The sequence below is a fragment of the Trichosurus vulpecula genome, chromosome 7, assembly GCF_011100635.1.
Source record: "Trichosurus vulpecula isolate mTriVul1 chromosome 7, mTriVul1.pri, whole genome shotgun sequence".
Taxonomy (NCBI): domain Eukaryota; kingdom Metazoa; phylum Chordata; class Mammalia; order Diprotodontia; family Phalangeridae; genus Trichosurus; species Trichosurus vulpecula.
This window is the reverse complement of record NC_050579.1, coordinates 249,930,265-249,947,542: the sequence shown is the minus strand read 5'-3', so window position 1 is coordinate 249,947,542 and position 17,278 is coordinate 249,930,265. Positions and strand designations below refer to the sequence as shown.

The following is a 17,278-nucleotide window of genomic DNA, read 5'->3' as shown; positions in this document are numbered from 1 at the left end:
GTGCCAGCAATTGGATTTTATCATTCTCTGAGTAGCATCTCCTCTTCACTGGCCACCTCAGCTTTCACAGTGTTAATATCCAGCCGAGACCCTAATTGGTACAATGACATTTAGGAGGAGAATAAGGAGCAACTGAAGGAAGCAAGAGAAGGCACATTAAGAAAAATAGTAAAAATATTAAAAGTTACCTGGCTTTTGCAAAGATTAAACCTCATTAATGTGTCCTAGGTAACTGTATAATAATAATTATTGTTATCATTTATATAGCACTTTAAGGTTTGCAGAATGCTTTGCGTATAATATCTCATTTGGTTTTTTCACGATATCTCTGTGAAGTAGGTACTATGATCATTCTTATTACAGATGAAGAGGCTGCGGCTGGGAGAGTTTAAGGGACTTGTCCAGGGTAACAGCTAGGAAATGTCTGAGGCCATACCTTCAGCACTCTTATCAACCAGACATCTAGCTGCCCCAAGCAGCTGCTATTAACAAACGTTAGCCTGATTTCAGGTGATGCCCCAATCATTCTGGGTTCAAATCTTCCTCTAGGGCTTTGAATTTTTAAAGGCAATTTAGTAATGTTTGTAAAGGTAGACATGGTACTCTCATAAGATTCCCGTGGTGGGCTAGCTAACAGTGTATCTTCCCTGGTTCAACAAAGATAGATAGCAGGACATAGCATACTCAACTCAGCTATCAAAGCGATCATCTCGAAGCTGACCATTTCAACCCCTGCCCTGACCCCCACACACACCCGGTAAGCTCCAGTGGTTCCCTATTGTTTCCAGGATCAACACAAAATGCTCTGTTTGGCATTCAAAGCCTTTAATAACGTGGCCCCCTCCTACCTTTCCAGTATTCTTACATGCCCCCTTACTCCCGTCACATGTCCATAGTATTCTACTGTCTAATGACACTGGTCTCTCTGCTCCTGACTCCAGGCACTTTCACTGACTGTTTTCCACACCTGGGGTATTCTCCCTCCTTATCTCTGTCTCCTGGCTTCCCCAGCTTCCTTCAGATCTCTCCTAAACTCCCACCTTCTACAGGAAACCTTTACTGATTCTTTTTAATTTGAGTGCCTTCCCTCCATATATTGGTTATTTTCTATTTATCCCATACATAGCTTGTATGTTCTCTCCCATCTGACTAGGAGTTCTTTGAGAGCAAGGACTGTCTTTTCCTTTTTTGGTATCATCCTTGTTTAGCACAGTGCCTGGCATAAAGTAGACACTTAATCATATTTCTAGACTGACTGACTTAGACACTCACCACAGCTGTTGCCTTGTTGGAAACCCCAAGGTAGATGGAGTTCTCAAGGTAGAGAATTTGATGGTAAGGCCTCCTAGATAAAGAAAGGCATTTCCTGAAATGGTATATTCCTTGGAGAAAGAAGAAGATTGCCCATACAGTTTCTGAGCAGTGAATTCATTCCTGCCAGTGGGGCAGAGCCAAGATGGAGACTGGAAAGCAGGGACTTGCCTAGGGCTCTCCCCCAGGACCCTCCAAATACCGATAAAAATGGCTCTGAACAAATTCTAGAACTGCAGAACCCATGGAATAGTGGAGGGAAGCAGGGCTCCAGCCCAGGACAGCCTGGATGGTTGCTGGGTAAGGTCTGTCGCACAGAGCTGGGAGTAGAGCAGAGCAGAGCCCAGCATGGGCTGCACCTGGACCAACCAGACCAGGAGCCAGGCAGAACAGGCCCTAGCACCCTGAATCAGCGAGCTGTGGCAGTTACCAGAATTCTCAACCCCCAGACACCAAAGACAACAGAGCAGGTTAGTTGGAAAAACTGCAGGGGACAGAGTGAAAGGAGTTCTCGGTTAAGCCACCACCCTGGGGGCAGTGGAGGAAGTGCAACTACAGAACTACAGCTTCAGTTGCTTCTGGCCCCAGGCCCACCTGGTGGGAGGAATTAAGTGGCGGATCAGAACAGGAGTGCAGAGCCTGCTTAGATCTGAGTCTGGTCCAGGTTAGTGGTTCTTGGGGGAGGAGGAGTGCTGGTGTGGCAGAGCTTGCTGTGCAGAAATAACTCTGAAACAACACTGCAGCCCCTCAAGCTTGGAACAAAGTACTCTACTCTACAAGTAGTCATACCCAGACAAAAAAACTCAAGGGTCAAGTAGCTGGCTGGGAACATGGCCAGGCAGCAAAAACAGACTCAGATTCAGACTCAGACTTTGGAATTTTTCTTTGGTGACAAAGAAGACCAAAACATACAGCCAGAAGAAGTCAACAAAGTCAAAGTGCCTACATCAAAAGCCTCCAAGAAAAGCAGGAACTGATCTCAGGCCATGGAAGAGCTCAAAAAAGATTTGGAAAAGCAAGTTAGAGAAGTAGAGGAAAATATTGGAAGAGAAATGAGAGTGATGTGAGAAAACCATGAAAAACAAGTCAATGACTTGCTAAAGGAGACCCAAAAACACTGAAGAAAATAATACCTTAAAAAATAGACTAACTCAAATGTCAAAAGTCCTCCAAAAAGCCAATGAGGAGAAGAATACCTTGAAAGGCAGAATAAGCCAAATGGAAAAGGAGATCCAACAGACCACTGAAGAAAATACTACCTTAAAAATTAGACTGGAGCACATGGGAGCTAGTGACTTTATGAGAGATCAAGATATTATAAAACAGAACCAAAGGAATGAAAAAGTGGAAGACAATGTGAAATATCTCAATGGTAAAACCACTGACCTGGAAAATAGACCCAGGAGAGATAATTTAAAAATTCTTGGACTACCTGAAAGCCATGATCAAAAAAAGAGCCTAGATGTCATCTTTCAAGAAATTATCAAGGAGAACTGCCCTGATTTTCTAGAGGCAGAGGGTAAAATATAAATTGAAAGAATCCACCAATCCCCTCCTCAAAAAGATCCCAAAAAGAAAACTCCTAGGAATATTGTTGCCAAATTCCAGAGCTCCCAGATCAAGGAGAAAATACTGCAAGCAGCCAGAAAGAAACAATTCAAGTATTGTGGAAACACAATCAGGCTAATACAAGATCTAGCAGCTTCTACATTAAGGGATCGAAGGGCTTGGAACATGATATTCCAGAGGTCAATGGAGTTATGATTAAAACCAACAATCACCTACCCAACAAAACTGAGTATCATGCTCCAAGGCAAAATATGGATTTTCAACAAAATAGAGGACTTAAAAGCTTTCTCAGTGAAAAGACCAGAGCAGAATAGAAAATTTGACTTTCAAACACAAGAATCAAGAGAAGCATGAAAAGGTGACCAAGAAAGAGAAATCATAAGGGACTTACTAAAGTTGAACTGTTTTGTTTACATTCCTACATGGAAAGATGATGTGTGTAATTCATGAGACCTCAGTATTAGGGTAGCTAAAGGGAATATATATCTATATATATATATATATATATATATATATATATATATATATATATATATATACCTATATATATATATCTATATATATATATACACACACACACATATATATATACGTATGTACACACACATATATATATACACATATATACACACACACATATATATACACATATATACACACACACATATGTGTATGTGTGTAGATATATATATATACATATATGTATATATATAGAGAGAGAGACAGAGACAGAGAGACAGAGAGAGAGAGAGAGAGACAGAGAGAGAGAGAGAGAGAGAGGACACAGGGTAAGTTGGATATGAAGGGATGATATCTAAAAAAATAAAATCAAATTAAGGCATGAGAGAGTAATATATTGAGAGAGGGAGAAAGGGAGAGAAAGAATGGGATAAATTATCTCACATAAAAGTGGCAAGAAAAAGCAGTTCTGTTGGAAGGGAAGAGGAGGCAGGTGAAGGGGAATGAGTGAATCTTGCTCTCATCGGATTTGACCTGAGGAGGGAATAACATACACAATCGATTGGGTATCTTACTCCACAGGAAAGTAGAAGGAAGGAGATAAAAAGGGGGATGATAGAAGGGAGGGCAGATTGGGAGAGGAGGTAATCAAAAGCAAACACTTTTGAAAAGGGACAGGGTCAAGGGAGAAAATTGAACAAAGGGGGACAGGATAGGAGGGAGCAAAATATAGTTAGTCTTTTACAACATGAGTATTGTGGCAAAGATTATGTATTCTTAGGCAGGGTGGCAAAGATTATATATTCTTAGGCAGGGTGGGTAGGGAGGGAAGAGGGGAGAGAATGTGGAACTCAAAGTTTTAAAAGTAGATGTTCAAAAAAAAAGTTTTTGCATGCAACTAGGAAATAAGATATACAGGCAGTGGGGCATAGAAATCTATCTTGCCCTACAAGAAAGTAAGGGAAAAGGGGATGGGGGGAGTGGGGTGACTGGGGAATGGGGCAATCAGAATATATGCCATCTTGGAGTGGGGGAGGGTAGAAATGGGGAGAAAATTTGTAATTCACACTCTTGTGAAAATCAATGCTGAAAACTAAAAATATTAAATAAAAAAATGAAAAAAAAGAAAGCAAAGCCAGTGAGTTATTTAGACAACACAAACTCCAATGTGAAGAGGATAGTTTGTTCTGCAACCTCGAAGTGCATTTCCCTTCTTCAGGGAATCTATACCATAGGGTAATACCATGAGTCTTGGAGGGACTGTATAATGACCATGTAGGAGGTCTAGGAATCCACCAGGATGTCAAAGAGTTGCCACAACAACAGTTCCCTTCCAAGGGAACTAAAGGGCTATTTGAGAGCTTTATGTATCTGTTTATGGACTCTGAGTCCTTTCTATCTTCATTTCCTATGTGATGAAATAAAGGCTGTCCTAGCCATAATCTTTGCTACCTTCGAGTGCCTGTATGAAAATTAATTGAGTTGAATTGAGATTTCCTTCATTGCTTTGAAAGTCCAATGTATTGTTCTATACCATATGTAACCAAATAGTTATCATGAGGGTTAACATCCCACCTACAGTAGGAAGAAACATGCCTTCATCCTGTGTTCTGTGGATTTCAAGGAAGCCATGACACTTTGTTTCTGCAAAAAATACAACTGACCATCTTTAGTAAACTGCATTCTATGTTTCCTTTCGACAAACAAATATTTATTCAAGCACTATAGCCTCTCTAGCTCACTTCCTTAGTAAAATGTGTGTTTTTAAATGCAGATTTATTTTCCTAACAAATCTTTTGGTTTTCACTTAAGATTTGGTATAAGTTCTTATGCTGTTTTTATATTATTGAATAATTTATTTTAAGGTGACATCTCTGAATCATAAATATTTCCGAACACACTTAGAGGACTCCCTTTCATTGGGGCGACCCTTACTCATTGAGGATATACGTGAAGAGCTGGATCCGGCTCTGGATAATGTATTGGAAAAGAATTTCATTAAAACAGGAACCACTTTCAAGGTTAGTTCCTAAGAAAGAACAATGGCGACATCTACTTATCCTTCAGAGTATAGCAATGAAAAAAGCCTTTTGTCTCATATTTGGGTATAGAATATAATTAAAATGTTTATGTTTCAAATTGGTGTTCAGTGGTTCCTATTTTTCAAATGGTAATATTACAGGTAAACTCGGAGCCTCACACGTAGTAGATATTTAATAAATGTTTGTTGAATCAAATTAAAAATCCAAACGTGCCAGTTAGAGTAAATGGTTGTTGTTTTGAGTAGTCTGATTCAGAGGGAGAAAAATGTGTATGTATTGTTATATAGGGTATCTGAGTAGAGGAAGGACTGTACATTCTGAAATTCCCTTGAAAATTGTGAGCATTTCTTGGAGGTATTTAGCCTGGACCTTTTGAGGACATGTTGTGCTCCTCATGAACCTCCCTTCCTCACTTCCCACAGGGAAAACTGGAGTTTTGGAGGGTTAAGAGAGGATATAGGTAGAGGACAGGAGGTGGGGGGAACAGATTGTTCTCCTTCTGGGCATATTCTTTTCTTTTAGTTGCCTTCTGGTACAGTACTCTCCTCATACAGCAGTATGATCTGATTTGAATATGTATACCACCCACCACAGGATTCCCAGCTAGCTGCCTTTTCAGCTAGGCTGCAACCACATATAGAAGGAATATATTTCAGGATTGTGTACACTGTCAGAAAACGAATGTTAATTAGAAAATATGTATTGGTAAGAACTAGAAGGTTGGTTTCATAAGCTATAATTAAGTACAATGTTATATTTCTTCACTTAGGAATAAATCTAGATTTCACATACAGAAAATTATTTGTTTTTTCTCTACATTAATTTTTTATTTGAGCATGCACCTATGCCAGGAGCTATGGAATATTGTTCCAGATCATTGGTGATAATATGAATTGTTCTCCAATAAGATGTTGCATTTGTTACTGTTTGTGTTATTCTATAACTTTCGTGATTTGAGGTTATTTTAGCTAAAATGGATATGTCTCTCTCTTGGGCCCTCAGTTTACTCATCTGCAAGATGAGGGCAGTGAATAACCTCTACTGTGAATCTGTGCTTGAGTCCTTTAATGTTCGGTGGCTTAAAGTGGCTAAAAGAAGTTCACAGGTTTCCTCATTAAAAAAAAGATAGGTTTGTTCAAGAAAAATCTACCGTATTATGGGAATGCTTTTCATGTGCTTTTTTCACAAGTCAAAGGGAATAGTGGGATTGTCTTCTCTGGAGAGCTTTTAAAAATAGGCCCGTTCTCAGTTGCTTTAGATGTGATCCTAATGAAGTGAGGGAGCTACCAGTGGTTCTAGCCTGAATCTCCTATGATAGATTTGCTATTAGGATATTCAGTGCTAAGACACCACCCCATCTCATTGTCAGAACCATTCATTCCCATCTGAGGCAACATAGTGCAATAGAAAGCGTGCTATGGAGAGAAAATGAACCAAAGTCACATCCCAGCTCAAATATTTACTGGCTGTGTAACCACTAACCTTTCTAAAAACTCAGTTTCCTCATCTGGAAAATGGAAATAATAATAATTATACTACCTCCCTCACGATGTTGTTGTGAAGTGAGTGTTTCTAGTGTAGTTTAAATCAGGAGCGCTTAACCTTTTTCTGTACTGTGGACACTTTTAGCATTCTTGTAAAGCCATGGACCCTTTCACAGGATATTTTTAAATGGATAAAATAAAATATATATGTAAGAGTAACTACTTTGACTCTCTTTCTGCCTAAAAGCCAGGTGTGTTATATCTTACTCCTTACTCCAGGATTCTATAGTACCCTTGTGCCCTTAAGGAAGTGTGGGAGTGTCTAGGTTCTCTGCCATTGGCTCAAGTCCCCAATGATAGTGTTTCTTCATTGTAAGAGAGGTCCCCTATAGCCCAGTTCCATTTAATCATTACTAGTCAAATTCACTTTTACAAAAGAATATTTACTTCTAAAGTATAATAACAAACATGCAAGCATACTTCCCAAGACGTTGAGACTTGGAGCATTGTTACCAACCCTGCTCCCACAGTCACTACATCTTACTCTGGATAGGAGGGAGTAGATTAGGTTCACAACTTGGGTCATGATCTATATACTACAGTCCCAAGTTCCGAGTCCAAAGGCCCCTTTGGGCTCAAGTCCTAGGTAACCTGGCTTCTTGAGGCTTTCCTGATGGGGCTGGCTGTGCATCCAGCCTTGAATCCTGGCTCCAAGGTTACCATAGATTGGTTCTAGTTCTAGTGGGGATTCTGCTTCCTGCACCAAAAGTGAAAGGAGCAAACTAAACAGAACACACAGAAACCCCAGGCCTGTTTCTCATGGCCACCAGCCTAAAAAGGGGAGGGGGAACTTCCCCCAAACTCAGTCGGTTTTCCTGATATTGGTGAACCTTCACCCTGTTTGGACATCAGGCAGAGAAGTGTGCCCCAGTCTGGCAGTTTTTAAAGACACAGCCTGTTCTGGCTATGCAGCCAATCAAAAGAGGCTACTCCTACCTCTGTGATAGGGAAACACAGGGTGTCTTCTTCCAGATGCCTCCCATGTACCTTCATGTCAGGTGATCTAAGGATGCCACCTAAGAAGAAAAGGAATAAATTATATTGCAATAAAGTTTAATTTTTCCCATATAAGTTCATAGACCCTCTGGAAGCCATCCACAGATACTGTCATAGTTGTCATGCCAATGACAATTGCACTTCAGATTTATTCCCAGGGAAGACTTAAAGTGAGCTTCTGGTTCCTTCTCTTGTCTTCAAGGAGGACCATGCCTAAATCCTCCTGAACTGATAACTGCCCCAATATTAACGACCTTCAGAAATAAAGATTCTTTATATTCTAGTTTAACAGAACTTATGCTTAGTAAATTATTTCCTAAATTGAATCTAAATCCTTCATATTTCTTATTTGATGTAGGTCAAAGTTGGTGACAAAGAATGTGAAATCATGGACTCATTTAAACTTTATATTACAACCAAGCTACCAAACCCTGCATTCACACCTGAGATTAATGCTAAAACATCAGTCATTGATTTTACAGTTACAATGAAAGGACTTGAGAATCAGTTACTGAGAAGAGTAATTCTTACAGAGAAACAGGTAATCAGCCTCTCAAGTTAAGATTATTATCTGCTCATAATAAAATGGACATATTGGGAAGAAAATATGCTGAAAAACTAAATATATAGAAAAGCAAAAAGTATTTAAGTCAAACCTTACTGCCTACTGTCATTTAGAAATATTTCTTTTCCAGTCTCTATACCAGCTAAACAGACTTTCCGTTAACCTCTGCTTCCTTCTTCTGCATATCACCCTTTCAACATTTGTGTAGGTTGACTCTAGTACCAGAGACATCCTTATTCAGGTGAATTCCTCCATGGCACCTAGTACCTTCACCATAACAGAGTCCTTGGGGTAAAATTTGCCTTTGGATTGGTCTTATAGCCACCTTTTTAGGTTTCATTTCCATTTTTTTTCATTCAGGATACATAATAGTACATGTATCTAATGATACAGGTATGTCTGCCCCTTATTTTAAATAAATGGAATTTAGATCAGAGCTGGAAACCTTTTTCATCTTAAGTGTCACTGACCCACGAGGAAAAAAAACAGTTGAGGACTACAATGAAGTAAAAATCAAATTCATAGAAGCAGGATTAAATTCATCTTTTTTTAGAATTGGTAGAGGGAAGGTAAGGGAAAAGAAAAGGAAGAAAGGGAGACAGAGGACAAAGGGGGAGGGAGAGAGGCAGAACACATAAAGGAAAAGAAAGATATGTAAAGAGAGAACTACAGAAAGGGAAAGAAGAGACAGACAGCAAGCAGAAAGACAGAGGAAGAGGATCAGTAGATTTTTAAATGGTCAACATGTTGATTTTAAAAAAAGAACTTTACTAGTTTAGGAGCTGGTTAGCTCTCTTGGAGGTGGGAGACTGAAAAGTGGGCCTAAAGGTCCAGAGACTGAGGTCCTTGTTCCCGCTCTGCCCCTCATTGGTTGTATGTCCTGGGCAAGGCAGTGCACCTCAGTTTCCTCATCTGGGAAATGATAGAATTAGATTAGAATATTACTACATTATATTCAAGATCTAAAATTCCATGATTTTACATCAGTGAATTCTACAAAATATAATATAAAAAGTTCATATTGATTGATTAAAAACCTATCTTGTTTACTGTCCATGTTATATTTTACTGCTAAAAATGGGAGAAAACATGCTGAATGAATTATAAAGTAGCATTTAAAAAATAGTAAGGAGAATAATTCTAGTTTGCAATTTATATCCTCAGCATTGTATCTCAGAGACTTGGACCAATTAAAAAACCCCAACAAAGTTAACATCAGCATCACTTACATGAGAGGCACCATAGTGTAATGGAAAGAGAGCTGGCCTTAGATTCAGAAAGATCTGGGTTCAAGTTCTGTATCACACATCCTAGCTGTGTGACTCTGGCTAAGGCACTCACCCTAGTAACCCTAGTGCTCTAGGCTACCCAGTGCTCTAAGCTGTAAGTTGCAGAAACCTGCTTACCTACACTGAGAGAAGGTCCTCCCTGGGAGTTCTCTACATCAGTGAAATCACAGGTCGAGATCCCTTCCCTTTCACTGACGTCATAAAAGAATGTGGGACTTATTACTCTAACTCAGGAAAAAACAGAGAAGAAAATTATTTATGATCTGGGTCAGCCTTGTCATGGAAAAATAAAGTCAAAATAACTACCAGATAGCCCCAAACTAAGTATTATAAATTATATAGGCTTCATTGCTTCTCAGTCAGGTCCAGGGTCTAGGCCTGGGTCTACCATTTAGTAATTAGGTGACTTCCTCACTACCATCACTAAATATGTATTGAGCATCAGTTTTATTTGTGGTGTTCTGCTAGACATTACAGAACAACACATGGCACAGGGTTATGGGGGGAAAACCCAAACTTAATGAGGAATAAGAAGTCCTTGATTTTAGTTTCAGCTCTGCCACTAAATAGCTGTTACTTTGAGCAAGTTACAGCCACTCTGGGCTTCATCTGTTAAATTAGGAAGTTAATGAGGCTCCCTCCAGCTCTAAGATTCTTGGATACTGTGATGCTTTTTTCTCACCCTGCTTTTCATTCTTGGGTTTTGAGCTCCATTATGTTAGCATTGACCTTTGAAATTCTAATTATCTAATTAACTATAACTCTTCAATGGCTCTTTATCCTCAAATCTTCTGAAACTCTGTTCTAAGGGGAGATAGGAGGTCACCAGAAGGCAAGATATTCTCTGAGCTGAGCAGGCATGAGATGGAGCAGAAACGTCACATGCTCCCCACTGTGGCTTAAATTTTATGAGATCAACAAAATAATGAAAAAATTCACTTTATATTTCCTGAAGCTTTGAGGTTAGAGTTGTTCAGGGATTTCTGTAGCCACGGCCCTCCTCATTCCTTGAAGCATTTCTTGTATTCATCCCTTTCTACTCTCCCACTCTGCTATAGTCTTGATCCACATAACCATATACACTGGAAAGGGGTCATAGACTCAGAGATTTAAAGCTGGAAAGGGCCTTGAAGGCTACCTCATCTTACAGACGTGAAAACTGAGACATAGGGAGGCTAAGGGACTTGTCCAGGGTCATATATCCAGTAAGTATCAGAGGTGGGATCTTCCTGACTTTGCTGTGCCTCATTGCTTCTCAGTCAGGTCCAGGGTCTAGGTCTGGGTCTACCATTTAGTAATTAGGTGACTTGTAGCAAATTGCTTCCTCTCTCTGTAGCTCAGATCCTTCATCTATAAAATGAGTGGGCTATACTAAATGATCATCCCTAGAGTTTGGTTCCTTCCAGCTCTGACCTCGTCTAGACCATTAGAACAGTCTTCTTGCTGACCTCCTTACGTCCAGCCTCTCCCTAATCCAGTCTGTGCTATAAACAGAAGCAAACATCATCTGCCTTATGTGCATTTCGGTCATTTCCCTGTCCTACTGAGAAATCTCCAATGGTTTTAATCACTTCCCCAGAATAGGATTCAGTGACCTCCCTTTATCTGCCCATCTTAATTTTTCATTATTAATTTGAACTCCTTGCATCAGTGAAGCAAACATTTAAGTCCCCTAAATAAGACTTATTTGCTTCCTGTTTTATATCTTTGTATGTTGTTCCACTCCCTAATATTCTCCTCTCATCCCTCTACTCTTTCAAAAAATTCTGCCTGGAAGTTTCTTCTCCCATGAAAACTTCTTTGACTAAGGTTCTCTGACTTCAGTTCCATTCCCTCTGAGGCCTTGTGAGCCTCTCGGTGTAGACAATCTTGTCCAGTTGTATTAATCTATTATTGCATCTGCATTTTCCCAAACATGATATCAGATTTGTGTCTATATTTGCTCTGCTTCTCTCATTTTGTTATGAGCTTGGAAGGAAAGCCCTGTGCTTCTTATTTTGTGTGTGTGTGTGTGTGTGTGTGTGTGTGTGTGTGTGTGTGTGCGTGCTATCTTCTTAGTATATGTCACAGCATTCTTTGTATGGTACCAAGACACTCAGTAAAGTCACTGACTGACTGAATGGATAAATGAATGAAGGGTTAATCTGGGAAGGCTTTATGATGGGTTATATTATGTAGCATTATTTAAGAGAATCTGAATCTAATAAGTGAGTGCGCATTTAAAGAGAACAGGAAAGAAGCCCATTGAAGGACACAAATGAAATAAAGTCTAGACAAAACAACATGTGAGACATGATTTGTAGTTGTACTAGACAGGAACCCAGAGAGAGGATTAGGGCTAAGTTGAAGGCCAAAAGCCTCCTCATATCCAGAGAAACATGCCCAAGATTAACCTTTGCCTAGGGACAAGGCAGTTCTGTGTGTATAGGTAGAAAGCCTAATTTGAGCAAGATCAAGGAAGGAAAAGCTTGTGAGAAATGAATAGGGGACCCCTTAGCAAAAGAGCCAGCTCAAGAATGCTAGGGAAAACATTTGTCATACTTGACTCATACATTTCAGTGGGCGCATAATGTCAAGCATTAGATGTGGGAAGTTCAGACAGATAAAAGAGATAGAGATGGATTTGTTGATTATATTAACCATTCCTGCATTTGTGAAACATACTTTAGTACATTTGGGCATTTGAAAAAAATGGTTGATGATAAACAGTTATAAGTTGAATTTACTATAAAATTAATGCAGTTTTTTTTACAACTGTCCCACATTTTAATGGTTAAAAATAGGAACTGGAGTCAGAGAGAGTTAAACTTATGGAAGATGTTACTTTCAATAAGAGGAAGATGAAAGAACTAGAAGATAACCTCCTGTATAAACTAAGTGCAACAAAAGGTATTGTATTGTAATGGATTCAAAATAAACATTTCTTGTAAGATCTTTTCTATACCCATGAAGTGATAGTATTAAGAATCAAGCCATTAAAGGTGCTGTAGAAGAGATAATAAAACACACCTCCTCCCAAACAACAGAGAGGTGAAGAGGGTCTTACTAGAGGCAGTTGGTGGCACAGTGGATGGAGCGCCAGGTCTGGAGTCAGGAAGACCTGAGTTCCAGTCCAGCCTTAAACCCTGGCTAGCTGTGTGATCCTGGGCAAGTCACTCAACCTCTATTTTCTTCAGTTTCCTCAGCTTAAAAATGGAGATAAAAATAACACTTGTTTTGCAGGATCGTTGTGAGGCTCAAATGAGATAGTATTTGTAAATGCCCTTAGTACAGCACCTGGCACATAGTAAGCACTATATAAATGCTTGTTCTCTCCCTTCCTACAAGGACAGACTGTTGTATACATTGTCAGATAAAGTCTCTGCATCACATATTTTTGCTTAATTGTTGTCACAACAATTCCTCTGGAGAGAAAGTGGGAAGTGCCTAATGTAAAAGCAAAAGACATCAATAAAACTTTTTAAAATAAAAATGAAAGAAAGCCTCAAGTTATATCTTTGCAGTGACAAGAAATGCAGTTTCCATTTCAGCATTGATAAGTGATGCTACATAGGATCTTTTTAAATGAACAGAAATTAGACACTTGCAAGTAACACTTTTCTTGATTGAATTGTCATCTCCGACTCAGAGAAACAAGGAACACAGTGAATCTAGGTGTAATAGGTAAGCCCTGAAGCATATTCTTTGGCTTTTTACACCCCTTCAGCTACATAACCCTCTTAGTGGTGACACAGTAATCCTCTAAGAATTGCTGGAGTTGCAGTGGTCATGCTGGCCATCCAGCAGCAAAATCGAGGGACCCCAAAAGTCTTGAACTCACTAGGTGGCCACCAAATTGTAAAAGTCCATTTTTTGGGATAGCCATTCAGTCACACAGCAGGGACTTGAATTCCAGTCTTAGGCTTACTGTTAACATGGTCCCTAGTGAGGAGACACATAGGGACCAACTGGGACCTCTGGTCAGGCACGTTCTTGAGCAAGGGGCCAAAGCCCTATCTGTCTCCCGTATAGTTAACATACATGCACCATTGTATCACCCTTCTCACATAGGTAACTAATAATTATCTAACTTGATTTCCCAAGAAAAACTAATCTGTCTAGTTTCAATCTACAACTCTTAGGAAGACTGTACTGTGATTCTGAAAAAAACCCAGTACTGAGGTTACATTATAATTATTTTGTCATTATTTATATCAGATTTTCTAGGATATTCTCTTCAGCCTCCCTATGCTTCTGCATAGAACTTTGTATGCACACATTTTACTGATAAGAGTAACTTTCTGCCACCATAAATTTGGGAACAGGCGTGGAAGGAACGTCTTCCCCTCTCCTGGCATTTGAGAGTGCACTACTTCTTAAATGTAAATCTAAATGTTCGTTTTTGTCCACCACAAAAATCAGCCCCAAGCTGGTTTGTAACTTTTTTTAACTCCTTGTTGTCATGATTGATTTTTAATGAGTATTTATTAGCATAATGTACCTTGAGAGACTTTATCTCACTGAAGTGAGTTAAAGCAAACATAGGCTTGTTATGATGATTCTTACCATAAAAGGCAGACAATAACCATGCTGACAAGGACATTAGGATGTATATTAAAAATGAATAAATAAGTAAAATATGTATAATACTTACAAAGGAATATGTGTAGTTAGTGGAATGATGAGTGAATAGTATTTGCATAATTAGGAAAACATTATTCCTCTGCTACCCTCTAGACAGTAATAAGAAGAAAAAACTGTTAAATAGAAGAAGTTGAGAAAAATGTTTGGAAGAAAGTTACTAGAGTGACCATTCCAATAAACCAGTGACAATCTTAGGGCACATGCCTAATGTGCACTAACATTTACATAAAGCAGCCAATCAAGTCCCCTAGCTATAACCACAAAAACTAATTCTGATGCTTACCACGTCAGTATTTTTGTTATGAATACCACATTTCAAAATTAGTGGAAAAGACATTTCCCTCAACTCTTTGCTTAATTCCAGTGGGTTTTTGTGAAATACCCAAGTTTCAAATGATCCCACACAGTTCAATGGAGCACATTTCTTAAATTGATAAGGATTGCTGTGATGGACTCTTATAAATATTGGGACAACTACAGAGCAAGTGTGGTAGGGAGCAGGCTATCTCACTTTAAGGCCATTTCTTTTTGTCATCTTCTATTTTTTCCTGTTTGACTCTTAGGTTCCTTGGTGGATGATGAATCTCTCATTGGTGTTCTCCGGACAACCAAGCAAACAGCTGCTGAAGTAAGTGAAAAGCTGCATGTGGCAGCAGAAACGGAGATCAAGATAAATAATGCTCAGGAAGAGTTTCGACCAGCTGCTACAAGAGGAAGCATTCTCTACTTTCTTATCACGGAAATGAGTATGGTCAATATCATGTACCAGACATCATTGGCACAATTCTTGAAGTTATTTGATCAATCCATGGCCAGGTTGGAACTTGATTATTTTTCCTACTCAAAAGCAATGACTTAAAATTGATTTATAGATGGATAGATAGATAAATAGATTCACTCTTTTACAAATTGCTTTTTGTTTCTTTAATTTTTAATGTGATTTTAGGTCTGAGAAGTCTCCCTTGCCTCAGAAGAGAATTGTAAATATTATTGAGTATCTGACTTACGAAGTTTTTGTATACTCAGTCAGAGGCCTGTATGAAAACCACAAATTCCTTTTTGTCCTCCTAATGACCTTAAAGATTGATCTTCAAAGAGGAACAGTTAAACATAGAGAATTTCAGGCCCTTATTAAAGGTAAATTTTTCAAAATTAAAATGTATTATCTACAGGAAATTATTCTTGGTCTCTTTTTAACATACCATAACACCATTTTCTAAACAACATAAAAGTACAGTGAATTTGTATTTACAGGCAATTAAAGAAGATTTTTACACTGATTATTTAATAATAACTGACATTTATACAACAGTCTTCATATATATTCTTTGAGTCTCAAAGAGACCCAGCAATATAAGTAGAACAGATAACATTACTCCCATTTCATAGATAAAGAAAGTGAAACCTATAATTAAGTGCCTTGCCTAAGACCACATAATTAGTAAATGTCAGAGGCAGACTGTAATGCAGGTCTTTTCTAACTCCAAGTCCATCACTCTTTCCAGTACACCTTACTTCTTGATGTACAAGATCTCTTTCTATCTGAGTCTTATGTTACCCATACCAACCAGCTTTGGTAATAGCCAGCCATCTATTTGCCTAGGGTAAGGAACAATTTTTGCCAACCAATAGGAAAAAAATGTCAATGTCAGTAATTATGTTTTAAGCATCATTTCATTGGGAGTGGGTGGGTCAGTAAAAATACATAAGCCCTTGTTTTAAAGAATCTGATGTAATGATCTCTTAATATTATAGAATATTAGAGCTGGAAGGGACTTCAAAGGTCATCTTGTCTAATACACACATACCCAACCAAAATTCCTATCTAGAATTCTCCAGACAAGTGGGAGGTCATTCAGCTTTTGCTTGCATATTTCTAATGAGGGGCAACTCACTACCTACTGAGCCCATCCATTCTACTTTCAGATAGCTCTGTTAGGAAGTTTTTTCCTTTCATTGAGTCAAAGTCTACCTCCCTTCAACTTCTACCCATTGCTCCTATATCTTTCCCTCTGGGACCAAGTGTAACAAGTGTCATTTCCTTTTCAACAGAACAAACCTTCAAATACTGGAAAACAGCTATTATTTCCCCATACATATACACCAAGCCTTCTGTTCTCTAGGTTAAATGTCCCCAATTCCTTCAGTACTTTTTATGTTGTGAACTCAAAGCCTCCCTGTCTCTGAGGTAGAAAGTTCAGATTTGGCTTTCTCTGTTGTTTCTCAAACTGAAAGGTTAAGAGTTCTAAGAGAAATGTGGACACTGAAACTACAGAATCTCAAAAGGATTTTGTAGTAACAGTAAAAAAGCAATACAAAACTGGAAGCTATAGATAGATAGACAGATAATGGAAGTATAGGATCTCTTTTTAATTTATTTTTTGATGGAGAGGTATTATGGGATGTTGGTAATGTTTCATGAGCCCCAAGGTGTGTTTGAAAAAGTGGGAGGAAAAAATTTTAGAAACTCTTCTTGTGAATTAAACCATGAAGATGGAATTTTATGATGTTATACTTAAGAAAGCAAGTATATGCTATAATGAAAATTGAAATTATTATTACATATACTGCTAACAAAATGTCAAATTAGATATGCATATACATACCCTTAAAAATTCTACTTTACCCTCCCCTCAAAAAAATTAGCACTACAGTTGGGTAGAGATGATTGAATGTACCTGGAATTGCCTACCTCATTTTGAGCAAATTCTATAAATCAGTGTCAGACCAGTGGGAACTTGCCACTACCTGTCAGATTTTATAGACACATTCTCTGCAAATAGAAGAATCTTATATTTCAGGAGATGCCAAGAGTCGAAATTATGCTAAACCCTCTTGCTCTTTTTGCAATTCTTAAAAATGTGTGTGTGATCTACTATT

The 17,278-nt window shown here is 38.6% G+C and overlaps 1 protein-coding gene across 1 annotated transcript in view; it reads left to right on the top strand.

Annotated features, from left to right (window-relative positions):
- Positions 1-17,278, top strand: part of DNAH8 (dynein axonemal heavy chain 8) — a 504,073-nt gene that overhangs the window by 367,416 nt on the left and 119,379 nt on the right. The window contains exons 74-78 of the mRNA XM_036768363.1: positions 5,205-5,360; positions 8,280-8,462; positions 12,559-12,664; positions 14,962-15,214; positions 15,345-15,535. Of these exons, the coding sequence (XP_036624258.1) occupies positions 5,205-5,360; positions 8,280-8,462; positions 12,559-12,664; positions 14,962-15,214; positions 15,345-15,535 (889 nt within the window). The remainder of the gene's footprint in view (positions 1-5,204; positions 5,361-8,279; positions 8,463-12,558; positions 12,665-14,961; positions 15,215-15,344; positions 15,536-17,278) is intronic.